Source organism: Corythoichthys intestinalis, chromosome 14 (assembly GCF_030265065.1).
Source record: "Corythoichthys intestinalis isolate RoL2023-P3 chromosome 14, ASM3026506v1, whole genome shotgun sequence".
Classification (NCBI taxonomy): Eukaryota; Metazoa; Chordata; class Actinopteri; order Syngnathiformes; family Syngnathidae; genus Corythoichthys; species Corythoichthys intestinalis.
Window position 1 is genome coordinate 47,170,260 of NC_080408.1, and position 18,648 is coordinate 47,188,907.

Consider the following 18,648-nt stretch of genomic DNA (forward strand, 5'->3'; position numbering starts at 1 on the left):
ACTGGCCATTGGGTGTACCCGGCACTTCTCGGTGGGCCGACACACATTTTGGGCCGGTGAAGCTGTTTAATCATATAATTAAAAAAGGTTATTCGGCCGTGGCACGCTGCCCATTCGTTAGTCCAATGAAATATCTCAGTGCTCCGCTCACCCTGCCCCCCGATATCTGAAACGGAAATGAATGAGAGGGAGGTGCAGGGACGTTGCTGACAACCCTACAGGTTGATGCGGCTATACTGGAAGAATAACTGACATATTTATACGCATAAAACCCTGTACAACATCAGCAAATGCCGGTACATTGAAGGCACTGCCACTAAAGAGCTAAACTGTTAAGCATGTTTTTAAAAATACAACACTTATTAATGAATTAATAATAAATTAAAATCTATGAATAAAATATTAATAAATTAATAAACATCCTGTGCCCCCCTCTCTCCATCATTTAAGCCAAACTGATTTTAAAAAAGTGGAGGAGTAACAGGGAGAACAGGCAGGTTGTGATTATTACTAAAAACATTGGTGTATACAGTATATAATATATACAGTTGTACCTCAACATACGATTGCTTCGACATACAATTTTTTTGACATCCGACGTAAAATTTGACACGCATTTCTTTCTACGTCCAACGACATGCTCGAAATACGCCGATTTATGACCGCCACAGTTTCTTTGTTTTACCGCAAGACGGACACATAGTGGATTTTCTTGTGAGAGAAATCAACATAGGTTCCAAGAATGTTAGTGCAGGTGGTAAAAAAAAAAGGAAAAAGCTGACGCTTACCAGTGAATAGATGGAAATGATAGAAAAATATGAGCGTGCTGCGCGTGTCCGTGACCTGGCTCGACAATACGGCGGTAGAATGTCTACGATCTCGACGGTCCTCCTCAGACCTCCTTTCGCCAGTCTTTATAAGTTAAGGTGACAAATGACAATTATTATTGTGCTAACATCGCCAAAGAAATCGCCAGCTTTGTCAGGTTTTTACTCATTTAACTTTTGCAACATAACACGCTTACTGTCCGCCGCAGTTGACGACAAGTTCACCCACAACACAACATGAAAAGTGAAAGTTAAAACTTAAAGGATATGTCAACCCCTGGGGAAATGTTAATATTCCATCATTTATCCATAAACGCATGCCGTTTGTAGTCATATCATGCCACTTCGTGTAATTACACACAAGAAAATGAGAGAAATTTGGATCGATTGTCAAGCTAAAATGACCGGCGCCCGAGATCTGGCAGATTGTGTGCGTGACGTCATTACAAGTGAAGAGAGTGCCACCGGCCACTAGGGGGGCAGCGCCTGTCTGCATCAATATAATTCCTTCTAGTGTGGGGAGAATTAGGGGTGTTTTGAGCTGTTTATGCTGTTGCATTGTTCGTCCTGCTCTGCACATATTCCAGGTTCCCTCATGAAGAAACACCCCTCGTTGTCAATAAAAGAGAATTCAGAATTGACAGTGAGGGGTGTTTCTTCAACAAGAAAAAGGCTCAGTGCTTTAATACTGAATGGCGGCGATGATGGCAGACAATTTCGTTTCTAGTTCCAGCGACGAATCCGACGTAGAAGGACGTAACGAATGTTCATCTAATGGTGACGAGGAGAGTTACGAAGCTTTAATTGGTGTTTTAGGTTACCAATTTGAGCCCAAACTAACGCAAATGCAGCGTAATGAAACGGTCATTGAGGGGAGCAATGACACTGATGAAATATCGGATATGATATGTTTTTTATTATAGAAGAGTACTCACTCTGGCCATTTCCAGCTTAGCAACTACCCTCCTTTGCTTTGCCTGGGATGGTGAGGTGGTCTCATCAGTGGCAGTCTTCTTCCTCTTTCTTCGTGTCTTGGGTCATTTGGGTGGCTGTGAGTGTATGGTGGGCACCCCATCTGCTTTGAGCAGCAATCTTTTAGCAAAACCCGATTTCACTTGTCTATAGTTCGAGAAGCTTTCAGCTGGAAAATGCGCACCACACAAAACCGTGCCAGAGGCTGTGTCTGGAACATTAGCCCTCTTTGCACGGACGAACTTTACCCATTGTCTGCGTAGTCCAGCTCTTTTTTTCGTGTTCGGGAACTCATGAATACTATATTCCGATAAATAGCTATTTGTACACCACATAGCACAGCAGTTTTGAACCATTTTAGTGATGTTTTGGTCAAACAAACCCGAACGCTACTCTCTCGTCGATAAAAAACAATGGCACCTGGCTCCACCTCGACTTTCATTCACTAGTAGTGACGTCACCGCCCCATTCGGCCGTTTCCGGAACACTTTCGGATATGTTCGTCATTTTCGATTTATTTTCGATAATTGCTCATTGATGTGATTGATTTTTTTGTTGACTTTATCAATATTTATTATCTTGGCACATAACAGTTCTATTGATGTCTCACACCACCTTTGCGTTTTCATACCCTTTAATGCACCTCTCTTACTCAGCCACGCGGTGCGTTCAGGGACACCACGCAAAACACATCCACAACATTAGAACCTGATTCGCTACATTATTACAGGTATTTATTCATTTGTTATTACTATTATTTTATTATTATTTGCATTTTTATTTATAATTAATTTGTTAGTCTCTGTGTAATTGCTTTTTGAAATAGTACCAGCAGTTTTTATTAAAGATTTAGTGTAGGTTTTCGGGTTGTGGAGCAAATTAATGGAATTATAATGTATTCCGGGGATCCTCAAATACAAATCTTGAAGGTCCAAAATGATTTTTTCCATACAAGCATGGGTCCATTTATTAATGTCGGTCAAGTACAAGGCAGGTCGAAGGTGGTTTTCTTTTGACCAAACAAAAATACAGCGCACATTCTGATTAAATAAAAATAAATTAAGAAAACATTTTCTTGACTTAAAATAAAAATACAAAAAAAAAAAAAAAATCAAGAACAATGTTTACACATGTACACTAAATAATTGACAAGATCTGTCATCAAGGTGCAAACAATAACTATTGACAGTACATTTTGAAACTGTAAAACACAGCTTGAAAAAAAAAAGAAAATGTGCAAGTAGTACAATACATGTTCACATGTACAGAACATAAATGACAAGCTCTGTCATTAAGGCACAAACATAATATTTATTGACAATAACTTTAACTGTAAAACACTGCTGAGTGAGAGAAATGGCATTTGGGGGTCACAAAGCTGTTTACTCACATCATCAGCCATTACTTCAGTGTGTCTTGTGGTTGATGAATCTGAAAGTGAGATTTGATTTTTTGTTGTCAAAAAAAAATCAGAGTTGCAAATCACCACGCTCCTACTTATTGTCCCATCAATAACGGGATAAACTGTATATATACAGAAGGACAGAAATGCCAGGGCCATTTTGGTTCCAGTCCACTCCTGCGTGACCCCTGGGAACATACGTAATTATTTCTGCCATGTTAGAATAAAGTGTATTTGCGCATCCACGACAGCAGATAGCAGCGGCGTTTTCATTGTCGAGTCAGGTAATTGCCATAACTGCCATCCCCCTATTTTTTTGTTTTTTATAATTTATACATTTTCAAATAAAAAAATGAAACCAGAAAGAAAAATATGCACTGGTTTTCAGTTTTTTTGTTTTTTACTTTTAAAAGTAAATCAAATCATGAAAAATGAATAAATGTAAATTTGACAGTAAATAAGATTTAAAAAAGACATAATTTAGATTCTTTATTTTTTCAGCATAAAAAAACAAGACATTGAAAACAATATTACTGAAATATCTACAGATTTTACGGTTTGTATTAAAAATATACTGTACTGTAATTTTTGGAAAATGAGGCCTAACCCACCATATTCTACAAGAAAACACCATTTGTTTGTAGATATACAGTATATAAACGGCACTGGACTATAATCTGCAGGCATATTCACAACAAAAGACATGCAGCTCATAAACCTGGAAAAAAAATCCCCATATATACTGCACTGGAATACTGGACATAGGGTTCAAACTAAAAAAAAAAAAAAAAAAAAAGTAGTAGCGGCTTATAGTCCAAAAATTACATTAAAAAAAAGAAAAAATATGTACAAAAATGTGCCATTAAGGGGCTATGTCTCTAAATCATTCATCCACCATAAAGATAAGCTTAATTTGATCATTGATTAGTTAATTAATGGTGGCAGCCAGACATATGGCCCTTTGTAGGAAACCACAAACCACAAGATGTGGCCCATGAAAAGTACAGTGTCTGTTTGTCGTTGTTCAGGCGTGTCTGAAAAGAAGAGCGACCTGCGCGTGTGTGACCAGTCCACGTGCCGCTTCGGAGGCGTTTGCAGAGATGATGATTCGCAGCTAAAGTGTGTTTGTCAGTTCCAGGTGGGTCACGACCAATCACCGCGCCATTGGTGAATAATCTTGTTCCAATGAGTTAACAGCTTTATACTTTTGCAGTGCCATAAGAACTACGTTCCGGTGTGCGGCTCCAACGGGGACACGTACCAGAACGAGTGCTACCGGCGCCAAGCATCATGCAAACAGCAGAGGATCATCTCCCGTGTGGCGCATGGACCTTGTTCTGACGGTCCAGACTCAGCTCCTCTTTAGTGCCATCTAGCAAAATTGAAATGCAATACACATAATTATGCTCAACCCCCCAAAAAACAACAATAACTCTTGATGATATTCAATATCATCTTGTTTGTTTTTTCTTCACAGATCCTGGCTCAGGTTCTGGTGATCCAGATGGTAAGTTCTAATAAATTACTTGCCTGAAATGAAGTAGGAAGAAGTACTGTAGAAACCAAGGGCGTAGGTTTGGTCTCAACATTAGAAGGGATGATATACTGTAACAGCATAACCAACATGTACACTTTTTGCTGGGGACGGGACATTAATAAGACCAAAAAGATTATTGAACGGGGGATAGGGCTACATTTCTCACAAGTATAAACCTAATTAATTGATAGGCTAAATGATCAATGTAAAATAAATCTCTATTGACTTACACTGACTTTCATGTGTATTGGGTAAAGTGATACAAAATTCGATTCAAACCTTTGTTTTCAATAACTATAAAAGAAACATTTTGAATTGCAAGTCACTTTATTAAAAAAACGGAGATATCCAAGAATGGGTCCATTTCTGGGGGACACGGTAGCACCCTTAGATTCAACTAAAGTATTGTAATATCAAAGTGATTTGGGGAAAAAATTAATGAAAAAAAATCTGAGATATCCTAGGACAGATCTATCTGAGGCATACTAGACTGCTGCAAGACTTGAACCAAAGTACTCTAATGAAATTCTGATGTGTGATTTCATTTCACAGATTTCTTTTTTCATGTCGGTTCATGTTCATGTCAGTTCATGTTCATGTCGGTGTCCCCCTGAAGTGGACCCATTCTTGGATAGCTCCCCATTTTCTTCTTTGCACTTGCACTCTGAAGCCATATATATTACCGCATTATTACCGCACATAATGCAAATAATGATCCAACTTAGGGACTGCTTGCTTGACTTATTGTTCGTTGTGGCTGGCCTGACCGCAGTAGTTTTGTAGGTTAGCAAGTCCACACAGTTCAATGTGATGCTAACTCTGATAAAGGTCAGACTTTCAGTAGAAAAATTAGGCATGTTTCGCCCACCTCCACAACATTTATCGTCTTTTTACATTGCTTACAGTGGCTTCTGCTGGCCGAAAAAAACCTTCTAATATCTCTCCTCGGAGGAGACGGCATGTTGTCGACATGAATCTGTTGGGGTTCTGTGAGTGGGCGTGTGGCGGGTGACCATGTCATCAGCCAATCAAACGTACGTTGGAAGGGGGGGGGGGGTGGACCAGCACATTCAGCAAGTGAAAAGGGATAAATATAAGTCTGAACATAATGAAAATAATTCACTTAATAATGGTAGTGTCTATTTTATCCTTACATATGGGAAGACAATCTAAATTACCTATCTAACTGGACTCGTCATAAAATGCAAATAAGGTTGCTTAAAAGTTGGTGGGGACAATTTGAGCATCCTGAAAAGTTGGTAGTGTTTTGTCTCTACCGTCCCTTTGCAAACCTACAGTGCCTTGCAAAAGTATTCGGCTCCCTTGAACCTTGCAACCTTTTGCCACATTTCAGGCTTCAAACATAACGATATAAAATTTTAATTTTTTGTCAAGAATCAACAACAAGTGGGACACAATCGTAAAATGGAACAAAATGTATTGGTTAATTTAAACTTTTTTAACAAATAAAAAACTGAAAAGTGGGGCGTGCAATATTATTCGGCCCCCTTGCGTTAATACTTTGTAGCGCCACCTTTTGCTCCAATTACAGCTGCAAGTCGCTTGGGGTATGTTTCTATCAGTTTTGCACATCGAGAGACTGACATTCTTGCCCATTCTTCCTTGCAAAACAGCTCGAGCTCAGTGAGGTTGGATGGAGAGTGTTTGTGAACAGCAGTCTTCAGCTCTTTCCACAGATTCTCGATTGGATTCAGGTCGGACTTTGACTTGGCCATTCTAACACCTGGATACGTTTATTTTTGAACCATTCCATTGTAGATTTGGCTTTGTTTTGGATCATTGTCCTGTTGGAAGATAAATCTCCGTCCCAGTCTCAGGTCTTGTGCAGATACCAACAGGTTTTCTTCCAGAATGTTCCTGTATTTGGCTGCATCCATCTTCCCGTCAATTTTAACCATCTTCCCTGTCCCTGCTGAAGAAAAGCAGGCCCAAACCATGATGCTGCCACCACCATGTTTGACAGTGGGGATGGTGTGTTCAGGGTGATGAGCTGTGTTGCTTTTACGCCAAACATATCATTTTGCATTGTGGCCAAAAAGTTCAATTTTGGTTTCATCTGACCAGAGCACCTTCTTCCACATGTTTGAGGTGTCTCCCAGGTGGCTTGTGGCAAACTTTAAACGAGACTTTTTATGGATATCTTTGAGAAATGGCTTTCTTCTTGCCACTCTTCCATAAATGCCAGATTTGTGCAGTGTACGACTGATTGTTGTCCTATGGACAGACTCTCCCACCTCAGCTGTAGATCTCTGCAGTTCATCCAGAGTGATCACGGGCCTCTTGGCTGCATCTCTGATCAGTTTTCTCCTTGTTTGAGAAGAAAGTTTGGAAGGACGGCCGGGTCTTGGTAGATTTGCAGTGGTCTGATGCTCCTTCCATTTCAATATGATGGCTTGCACAGTGCTCCTTGAGATGTTTAAAGCTTGGGAAATCTTTTTGTATCCAAATCCGGCTTTAAACTTCTCCACAACAGTATCTCGGACCTGCCTGGTGTGTTCCTTGGTTTTCATAATGCTCTCTGCACTTTAAACAGAACCCTGAGACTATCACAGAGCAGGTGCATTTATACGGAGACTTGATTACACACAGGTGGATTCTATTTATCATCATCGGTCATTTAGGACAACATTGGATCATTCAGAGATCCTCACTGAACTTCTGGAGTGAGTTTGCTGCACTGAAAGTAAAGGGGCCGAATAATATTGCACGCCCCACTTTTCAGTTTTTTATTTGTTAAAAAAGTTTAAATTATCCAATAAATATTGTTCTACTTCACGATTGTGTCCCACTTGTTGTTGATTCTTGACAAAAAAAATTACATTTCATATCTTTATGTTTGAAGCCTGAAATGTGGCGAAAGGTTGCAAGATTCAAGGGGGCTGAATACTTTTGCAAGGCACTGTATACCCTTGGTCGAAACATACTTGTTATAGGCCCCTAAAATCAGTTTCTAGCTTTTTCGTAGTTCTGCTTGTTCTTCTTAAGTGGCTATTATTGGTAATTAAAAAAAATAATTAAACTCATCAAGTCCTGCCGTCCACTTACATGGACTTGAAATTTTGGGTGATTTATGGCAGTATTTCCCAACCTTTTTTGCTCCACGATGTGATGTGGGCATTTTTTTCTTGGACCGGCAATATGTGGCAGGAAATTACAGTAAATATAAAATAACACGTCGGGGCTAAAAACGACCATTAAGCGCAGGGAAAATGTAACTCACCATACGCTGAAACAACCTTATTTAACATCGGCCTCTCAGAAAACTTGATGTCAAATATCCTTGGTCGCGGGCAAAATGAGTTCTTCTGCATTCGTGAAAGGTTTCTTAGCTTGAGCAATATGGTTCGCCACAAGGTATGATGCTGTCAGTGTAATCGCTTTTGTTGACTCGTTTGCTAGGTTATAGTAACATATTATGCAGGATGAACTTGGGTGTAGGCTCCTCTTCTGGCTCAGCAGGTGGCCTTTTCCCCGTAAAAAAGACGTCTGTTTTTCAGTCATCTTCGCTAACGTGTGGGCTTATTATTTCCAGGAACAAATCTGATGCGCCTACGTCATTATCGAGGACAAGTGCACATAAATAGCTAATCCGAGCAAAATGATCGGAAGTACCCAGTCCACTATTGCTGAGGTGCGCCACTTGCAGCACACAGCCAACAGCAGCTAATCTTAATTTTACATTGACCCACGATGGGCTGCTATAGGTGTGCAAACACTCCAGTAATGGCGGGCAACCACTAGAGGGGGACGTACACAAATCTCTACTTACATTATTAAATAGAGTAGACAGGTATATTGATGTGTCAAGAGGCAAAGGCCAAATTATCGGTACCAAATTATTAATTCTCTGCGGCCTGGTAGCAAACGCGCCACGGAACTGTACTGGTCCCCAGCCAGGTGGTTGGGGATCCCTGGTCTAGGCCACAATAATAACATTTGGTGTGCAAGTGTGGCAAAATGTGATGTCCAAATATTATACTGCCTGTGTATACTGTATCTACAGTACTATCCGAAAAATTACAATATCAAGTAAAAGCTGTTCTATTTTGGCAACTGAATATGAAAACAACAAATTTCATTGCACCATTACACACAAATTGACATATCTCAAGCAGTTCCTTGTTGGAACCTTACTGATTACGATTTTTCATCTTATTGAAATTGCAAACCCACAATCTCAGAAAATTACAATTCTATGAAAAGCTTCAGTTCTGTACACAGTTGCCAGATGTCTAAATCAAAACACTTGCAATAGGGTGCTGAACTTTTAAGAACTCAGTTTTAGGTTGGAACAGAAAAGTTAACAAATGGGGAGGACTGCTGATCTGACAGGATATTATAATTGTCTGAGTAGAACTGTGTATGTATAGTATTTTTTAAATATTTTCTATATATTTCATCTTTGTTCTTGATCGATTATCCTCGCAGATGAAGAAGAAGGTTCTGCTTCTGATGTAATCAAGAAAAGCAAGTGCAGCACATGCAAATACGGAGCAGAATGTGATGAGGACGCGGAAGATGTATGGTAAGACCACAGGACATGACATCAATAAAATTTCACAAAGATACTTAAGACCCTGAGAGAAAACATCTAAGCAAAGACCACTTCAGTAAAGCGCTCTTGTCAGAGTGCCTAATTACAAATGCGTCATGAAACGTATCTCGCCACCTGAACACATCTTGACATACTAATTAGTACTGTGCAATCAGTGCTGTTTTCGTAAACAGTGACGGAAATATTTTGTTGATGAACAATTTTTCCATGACGATGACACAGAGACTTCACTATTAATTGACGGGGCGCAGGGCCAATTCATGAGAGACCCATTTTAAAAAACTCAAAATTCAAATATTTTCAAAACCAAAGCCGCTAGCGACCTAAAACCAAAACAGGCACCTACCTTAGGCATATATGAGTCTCCATGAGCAGCGGCATAAAAAAAATTCAAAGTCGTTCCCTAATAAAATCCTGATTAATTATTTTTATATAAGTATAACAAAAATTAAAATGACTATAAAATTCTCAGATTATACGCTAGATGCACAAAAATCACCAAATGCAGAGATAAACTTCTATATTTTCAGGATCAATAGCAATATTTAACACAATCTCCTGAAAGAACTTGATGTTGGACTCCAACTGCTCATCAAAACCTCGCGAGTGTTCAATCCAATTTGGCGGCCACCTAGCAAAAGAAAGAGCTTTGTATGTTGAAAAATCTTGCGATTAAATGCGTAAATCCCTGAATTTTTGATAGATATGAACGTAAAACAGTCTAGATTCTTGGATAACAGCAAAGAAAAAACAGGCAGTTATCATTTATTTTACGTAAATATTTCGAAGTATAACGCTAGTGTTTAATCCAACGTGACGGCCGCCTAGCAAGAAAAAGACCTTTTTTAGTTGAAAATTATTGTGAATAAATGCGTAAATCCCTGAATTTTTGGTAGATATGAACGTAAAACAGTCTAGATTCTTGGATAACACCCAAAAAATGGTCAGTTATCATTCATTTTACGTAAACATTTCGAAGTATAACGCTAGTGTTCAATCCAATGTGGCGGCCGTCGCAGCTAATTTTTCCCATTGTATTCACGTTTCATAATGCATGCATAGTGCGAAAAATATAATAATCATCTTGAATCCTCAACCAAATCACTCTTGAGACACTTGCTCACCTGACCTTGCTCTTGTTCAACTTTCGTCCTGTTTCAACCTAAATCCAGCATTAGAACGCGACGTGTGTTTGACGATAACAGCTCTCGCTGCCTACTATCGGCCTCCTTCGAGAAGGCGTGGCGCAATGTCTGGGGGAAGTGTCCCGTCAATTGATTATGAAGTCTATGGATGATGTCATGATGACGAGCTAAAATCCTGGTTGGGAGACTAGAACATAACGAGACGAATGCCAGTTTTCGTCTGACGAGACAACTATATGTAAGTGCCACATAATTTTTGTCGTATGTTCACAATGAGTGACATTTTTATATTGTACGTGGAGTATGTCAGCTTGCATCTTAGCAGTGTTTGGGTCGTGTCACTTATGTGAGATGTGCTGCGCCTCTCCCTCACTCACTCACCGGAGAGTTTAGGATGTGTCTAAAGTTAGGCTGCGCTCCATCTCGCTTTTTTGAAAACACAGATTTGTTTTCCTATCTTGGCAAGTGAGAATATGTAATGCTGCTTGAGCTTTAAAAGGTCTGTTCTGAGTGATCATCAGACGGTAATGTAACTCCTAGCATTAGCGTAGCGTTCGCATTAACTTCAGAATGGCATGAGTCCTCTTAAAACACTGGCTGGTCTAAAGCAGAGCTATTCGGCTTTTCTGGTCAGTAATTGTAGAGGACAGCCAGTTGACAAAATTGAATTTAACTATTAGCCCACTTGAGCTGTTTTGTTGGGTAAATGAGCAATTACTAGGAAATACTGATTGCTTGCAACTTCTGGCTAGAGTGGGCGTCAGCAACACACGGCTCTAGAGCTGCATGCATCTCTTTAGTGCTGGCTTAGTGGCTCCCTGGAGCTTTTTCAAAAATGTTTGAAAATGGAAAATGATGCTGGAGGAAAATATATTTTTAGTTTTAATATATTTTTGTAGGATGACTAACATGACACAAACATTCCTCTAATTCATTAATATTGTACTTTAAGTTAAACTTGAGGCGGCATCGTACAACAGAGTAGTCACATTCTCTATAAGACGCACTGTAGGGAAAATAAACATTTACGTTATTTTCCGTACAATAAGGCACATCGGATTATAAGACACACCTTCAATGAATGGCCTATTTTAAAACCGTTTTCATGTGTAGGGTGCACTGCATTATAAGGCGCAGCAGTAGTAGTAGTAGTCGTGGTTGGCATTGTGTTATTTATCCAGAAGATAGAGCTGAGCTAAATGGAATGTCATGCCGTGATCAACCAATATTGATCCATATATAAGGCGCACTGTTGGCTTTTGAGAAAATTGAAGGCTATCAGGTGCGCCTTATAGTGCGTAAAATACAGTAATCATGAAGGTATTGGTAGCAAACCTAGTCATTTTAATAGTAGGCTAATATATATAATATAGATACTAGTCCTTCACAAAAAATTAGCATATTGTGATAAAGTTCATTATTTTCTGTAATGTACTGATAAACATTCTTTCATATATTTTAGGTTCATTACACACAACTGAAGTAGTTCAAGCCTTCTATTGTTTTAATATTGATGATTTTGGCAAAAAGTAAAAACCAAATATCCCTATCTCAAAAAATTAGCATATTTCATCCGACCGATACAAAAAAGTGTTTTTTAATACAAAAAATAAAAAGTCAACCTTCAATTAATTATATAAGCTATGCACTCAATACTTGGTCGGGAATCCTTTTGCAGAAATGACTGCTTCAATGCGGCGTGGCATGGAGGCAGTCAGCGTGTGGCACTGCTGAGGTGTTATGGAGGCCCAGGAAGCTTCAATAGCGGCCTTAAGCTCATCCACAGTGTTGGGTCTGGTGTCTCTCAACTTCCTCTTCACAATATCCCACAGATTCTCTATGGGGTTCAGGTCAGGAGAGTTGGCAGGCCAATTGAGCACAGTAATACCATGCTCACGAAACCATTTACCAGTGGTTTTGGCACTGTGAGCAGGTGCCAGGTCGTGCTGAAAAATGAAATCTTCATCTCCATAAAGCTGTTCAGCAGATGAAAGCATGAAGTGCTCCAAAATCTCCTAATAGCTAGCTGCATTCACCCTGCCCTTGATAAAACACAGTAGACCAACACCAGCAGCTGACATGTCACCCCAGACCATTACTGACTGTGGGTACTTGACACTGGACTTCAGGCATTTTGGCATTTCCTTCTCCCCAGTCTTGCCCCAAAATCTGGCACCTTGATTTCCGAATGACATGCAAAATTTGCTTTCATCTCAAAAAAGTACTTTGGACCACTGAGCAGCAGTCCAGTGCTGCTTCTCTGTAGCCCAGGTCAGGCACTTCTGCCACTGTTTCAGGTTCAAAGACCTGGGGAATGTGGCACCTGTAGCCCATTTCCAGCACAGGCCTGTGCACGGTGGCTCTGGATGTTTCTACTCCGGACTCAGTCCACTGTTTCTGCAGGTCCCCCAAGGTCTGGAATCGGCCCTTCTCCACAATCTTTCTCAGGGTGCGGTCGCCTCTTCTGATTGTGCAGCATTTCCTGCCACACTTTTTCCTTCCCACAGACTTCCCACTGAGGTGCCTTGATACAGCACTCTGGGAACAGCCTATTTGCTCAGAAATTTCTTTCTGTGTCTTAGCCTCTTGCTTGAGGGTGTCAATAATGGCCTTCTGGACAGCAGTCAGGTCGGCAATCTTGCCCATGTTTGCGTTTTTGAGTAATGAACCAGGCTGGAAGTTTTTAAAAGCCTCAGGAATCTTTTGCAGGTGTTTTGGGTTAATTCGTTGATTCAGATAATTAGGTTAGTAGCTTCTTTAGAGTACCTTTTCATGATATGCTAATATTTTGAGAAAGGGATTTTTGGTTTTTCTTGCCTTTTTTGCCAAAATCATCAATATTAAAACAATAAAAAGGCTTGAACCACTTCAGTCGTGTGTAATGAATCTAAAATATATGAAAGTCTAATGTTTATCAGTACATTACAGAAAACAATGAACTTTATCACAATATGCTAATTTTTTGAGAAGGACTAGTACATACGGTATGTGTTGTTGATGTGCAGCTGTTAATTTTTTGAGGCTCTAGACATATTTGTTGTTTTTTTTTTTTTGCTCCAATATGGCTATCTCAACATTTTGGGTTGCCGACCCCTGGGCTAGACTCTAAGAATAGCAACAACAACAACAAAGTCCCAGACTTCCCACTATTAAATGTTCAGACAACTTTGTTTTACATACAGTTCCTGGCTTCCAGGTGGGTTTAATTGAAAATGTATAGATGAACTGCTTTTCCTACTGGGTGTGTATATCATCACCAAGTTGGCGTTGTCTTTGTAAGCGCTACAATATGCGCTCGTCTATGTTCATTCGAAAACCTTTATTTTTGGACTAAAACTTTTGAATTTGAATTTTACAAACGAAAGCATTTTCAGTAAATGCCGAACAAAACTAGACGAAATTTGTATGTGATTTCATCGACTAAAACTAGACGAAGACAAACCCCTTTTTGAAATGACTAAAATATGACTAAGACTAAGTATTTTCGTCCAAAAGACTAAGACTAAAACAAAAATTAAAAGGGCTGCCAAAAACAACACTGGTGCAATATGGAAAACAAATCTGTCATGATGTAATTCAAAAGTGTAAGTTAAACATTGTACTACAATTATGACGGACCCCCCCCCCCCCCCCCTCGCTTTATTTTTGAATTGACATTGAACTGAGCTTCCACAAATGTTAAATGTTATAAGTAGTACTTAAAATTATCTAGTGCAAACAGGAGCAGCACAGTAGCATGCATATTTTGCCTCAAATGTAATGATATCTAATTGTTGTGACAGTGGTTTTGACTTTCAAGACAGCTGTATAATAAGTTAGCATATTAGCATTGATTGAAAATAAATAAATATTAATATTGGAACGAATTGTGTTGTCTGTGTTCTGTGTAGATTATCTGTTGCTATTTTCAATGGTCTTACATGCATTACTCATGTACTATTGGCAGGAGGCGCCAATGGTTAATTATTGAGTGGCGACATCCTGAGGCCGATTGGTGTTGCAGTACTACTATGGAAATGGAATGGAATCCCATCAATTAAGCATTTCAGCGCAAATTGGGCGCCATCTGCTGGCCAAAATTTGTCGAACTTTCATTCATTGGCCCCTCACTGTTAAAAATCATTAGACGTCTTCAGTGGCAGCCAATGAGTTCATTGAGTTAGTTCAAAGGTTAATATTAATAGGGTGCGCTGAAGTATCTTTTGTTGTCTTCAGGTGCATCTGCAACATAGACTGCAGCGGCCACAACGAGAACCCAGTATGCGCCACCGACGGCAACTCGTACAACAGTCCGTGTTTGGTCCGAGAGGCGTCCTGCATGAAGCAGGAGCAAATCGACGTGGAGCACCTAGGCAGATGCCGAGGTGAGCCACATGCAGCAACAATATGCAAATGTCCGCATCCCCAACTGAAGCCAGTCCCTCTCATCTTTTCCTTTGCCACCAGCCGACAAAGATAAATTCAGCAGGAAGGACGACGGAGGTCCTTTCAAAGTAAACGTCCTAGGTAAGACCACAAGGATGCCACGTTGGGATGACAACTGACTACGCTTCCCGTCTGTGATCATGTGTTAGTAAAAATCTACTAACCCAGTATAGGCCATTTTGTCAAGTTATCAATATGCCACAATAGGTCTGTTCGAGCTTGCCTGAAAAGAAAATTCTGATTTCCGATATCAATTACCATTTATTAGCAAAATAAAAATAATGACAAATTATTTGGAACGGCTCCTATTTAAAAACGTTTTTCCTGAAAGTGCCAGTGAATTTAACTCTGCTAATACAGACAGAACAATCCCTTGGGATTTAGAGCATTTTATTTATACAACAGATTCCATCTCTGTTCTGAATTAAAGTGACATTGAAAGAAGAAAGTGCATGTACCTTACCAAAATCAAAAATGAGAAAAGGTAGTCAGTCGGTCAGTCTATAAACCAAATAGTCTGCCAACCAGCTAGCCAGCCAGTCAATCAAGGCAGTTAGGTGAAGAAGGTAGGCAGCCAGGCTCAGGGTGATGTCATATTTCTCTCTGGTCTTACTTACATAAATTATTGGTTAGTGCAAAATTGTCACACAAAAATGACAATATGCAAGGTGGCAATCACCTTGTCTAAACAAACACATATATGCACCTCAGTGAAGGTAACAAACAAAACCCTTAGGTGTATGGGCACCTCATATTTACAAAAGACTGGTAAAAAAAAAATGAATGGGCCAATGAACAATGTGCATTTAGATTCAATTTTCAAATGTAGACCTATGCATTTTGCCAAAATATGTTATTGTATTAGGACAAAAAACAACATGTTATGCTTGTAGTTACTGTAGATTAGTAGCAGCAGTCTTGACAGGAAAACGAGACAGAGGGACAGACACATGTTGCAATCAAAAATGCTTTGGTAGTAATATCTTCATTTATTTTGCTTGCAATGAAAAAACACAAAACACAATGGGGAAAAAAATCAATTATTATTATTTCACACAAAACTCCAAAAATGGTCGGACAAAAGTACCCTTTGAAAGTACCTTTTGAAAGATCATGCGTCTCTAATTTGTGTAATTAACAGCACCTGTTACTTACCTGTGACACATAACAGCTGGTGGCAATAAAAAAAATCAAAAAAGTTGAGGTTTTTGGGAAATGGCATCAACATAGAGTTGACATAAAAAAATGAGGCCTTCAAAGAAAAGAACACGGTCCCCACAGTCAGACATGGCGGAGGTTCCCTGATGTTTTGGGGTTGCTGTGCTGCCTCTTGCACTGGACTGCTTGACTGTTTGCATGGCATTATGAAGTCTGAAGACTATAAACAAATTTTGCAGCATAATTTAGGGCCCATTGTGAGAAAGCTGGGTCTCCCTCAGAGGCATCCTTCAAATCTCTGAGCAGTTGGCCAAAAAAGATAGGTCTAAAATTCCAGCAGAGCAGAGCCAATTGGCTAATTAATGACAGGGACTTCTTGAGTCCGATTGCTGGTCCTACTATGACATATGTAATCCCGTCAATGTAGCAAGTCACTGCAAGTTGAGCGCTATCTGCTGTCTAAAATGTGCAAACAGCATACCTGTCAACCCGAGGCCTTTGGCAGTCTTACAAATAGTGACTAATACAACCAGTGTTGTCAGTGTAACGCGTTACTGTAATCTGATTACTTTCTTCAGTAACAAGTAATCTAACGCGTTCATTTTTCCAAGCCAGTAATCTGATTAAAGTTAGTTTCCCTAGTGCCTGTATGTTACTATTTTGTTTTTGCCTCATAATGTATGTAGAATGAAGAATACTGTAGTCATGTACGAAGAGCATTTCTCATCGGGGGGAAAAAAAAAACGGGTCACGTGTATTACGATGCTGTATGAGCGCTGTCTCCCACGGCCGTCAACAACATAGCATTCTGACGAGGCAGCGAGGCTAACAGTGAAAGGCAGGATATATACCGCAAATGGATGCCTTTGCTCACTGGAAATACAGCCATTACTTCACATTTCTGTCCAGTAAAGATGACAAAAATATCTCCGTGCGTTGCAAACTTTACGCTGGCTGAAAAAGACAGTCAGCCGCTAAAAACTCTACATCCAATTCAACAAGGAAGCACTTGGAATTACAGCACAACGCGACGAAACTCGAAACCTTCAGGTAACAAGACAGCCAACACTTCTACAGTTTGTAACCAGCCTTTATGCGCATTTTATTGTCAGTGTTTGTAACCATAGGCGGAGTTTTATTTTTGTGGGGCTGGGGGCAAAGCATGTTGATGACTGAAACGAAAGTCAAAAGTTTGGACACATCTAAACATTTTTACATTTTATATATTTTCACTACTATTGTAAATCCTCTCTGAATACATCAAAACTATGAACAAACATGTGGAATGGCAAAAAAAAAGTGAAATAACTGAAAACAGTTTTTATATTCTACATTCTTCAAAGTATCCACCATTGAGGTGTCGTCAAACTTTTGGCCAATACTGTATATATACAGTAACTGTTCAAGCTCAGTTGTTGTTGATTGCGTTTGAAAGCTTAGGTTTACAGAAATTCTAAATATCCATCCTGCCTCTACAGGTGTAGTTTTGGCTTAGCAAAGCAAAAGATAGTCTCTTAGGTGGTAGTCACATGATCTGCTCAAAAATGATTTTGACCCATTATGAAATACGTTGTAGGTTTCTTGTTCATTTCATTAATTTTTGTTGTTTGTTTTATTGCTTTACAACTTTTATAGACAATATTTTAACAGCTAGGTCTTTATTTTAAAGGGGAAGTTCAGAATTTTTGACATTAGGCTTTATCTTGGAGTTAGCAGGGGTTTATTTAGTCATTGGAGTTGATTTGAACAAATTCTGTGCAGTTTGTCATTTATATGTTAGTTTCAGGGCTCCGGGGTGGCTAAGCTAGCGCGAGTCAATGGTGGTTGAAATCAACTCCATCGACTAATTAAACCCCCGCTAACTCAAAGATTAAGCCTTATGTGAAAAATTCAATTACATGTGATGACATTTTGTTGTTGTCATTTTTATGTTGAGGTAGCAAAAGGAGAAAAATTGGTAAAAAGTAACATAAGTTACTTTTAAAGTAACTTAGTTACTTTGATAATAAAGTAATCGGTAAAGTAACTAGATTACTTTTTTGAGATATAATCAGTAATCAGTAATTAAATTACTTTTTTAAGTAATCTGTGACAACGCTTACAACGTTGTATATAGAGCGCAATATGAAACAAAAATAAAAGTCAATTTTTAAAATAATATGAATTTATTGGTAATATTGTAACATATCCTGGTGCAATCAAAGAACAATCATTATCTTCAGCTACATCATGATTTCTAAAAATTTAACAGTGACTTTTGTTATAATTGTATGTAGCACTTTAAGCAATTTCTATCATGTCTTGATGGCTGCACTTCAGCTCGCAATTCAGTTTGACTTGAAGGTAGTTCGTTAGTGTTTCCAATTATAAATTAAAAAGGTCAGTTGATAAAATTAACTTACCGATGGAATCTTTGAGTCAGGGAACATTTCTTTTGCTGATTCTGAGAAGTGATCAGCAATAGTTGCGGGCAAATTGTGTTAGGCAACAAATTGGCAGAATAAAATCTCCGCTTTCGTCACTTTTTATTCTGCAGATTTCATCTTTATGATTAGTGTTGTTAATCTTACTTTTAAAAAGTAATTAATTACAGTTACGAATTACTT

The 18,648-nt window shown here is 39.1% G+C and overlaps 1 protein-coding gene across 1 annotated transcript in view; it reads left to right on the forward strand.

Annotated features, from left to right (window-relative positions):
• The window catches only part of LOC130929449 (tomoregulin-1-like), a 29,681-nt gene that overhangs the window by 4,561 nt on the left and 6,472 nt on the right, over positions 1-18,648 (forward strand). Inside the window, exons 2-7 of the mRNA XM_057856578.1 lie at positions 4,230-4,339; positions 4,415-4,544; positions 4,679-4,708; positions 9,188-9,284; positions 14,675-14,823; positions 14,906-14,965. Of these exons, the coding sequence (XP_057712561.1) occupies positions 4,230-4,339; positions 4,415-4,544; positions 4,679-4,708; positions 9,188-9,284; positions 14,675-14,823; positions 14,906-14,965 (576 nt within the window). The remainder of the gene's footprint in view (positions 1-4,229; positions 4,340-4,414; positions 4,545-4,678; positions 4,709-9,187; positions 9,285-14,674; positions 14,824-14,905; positions 14,966-18,648) is intronic.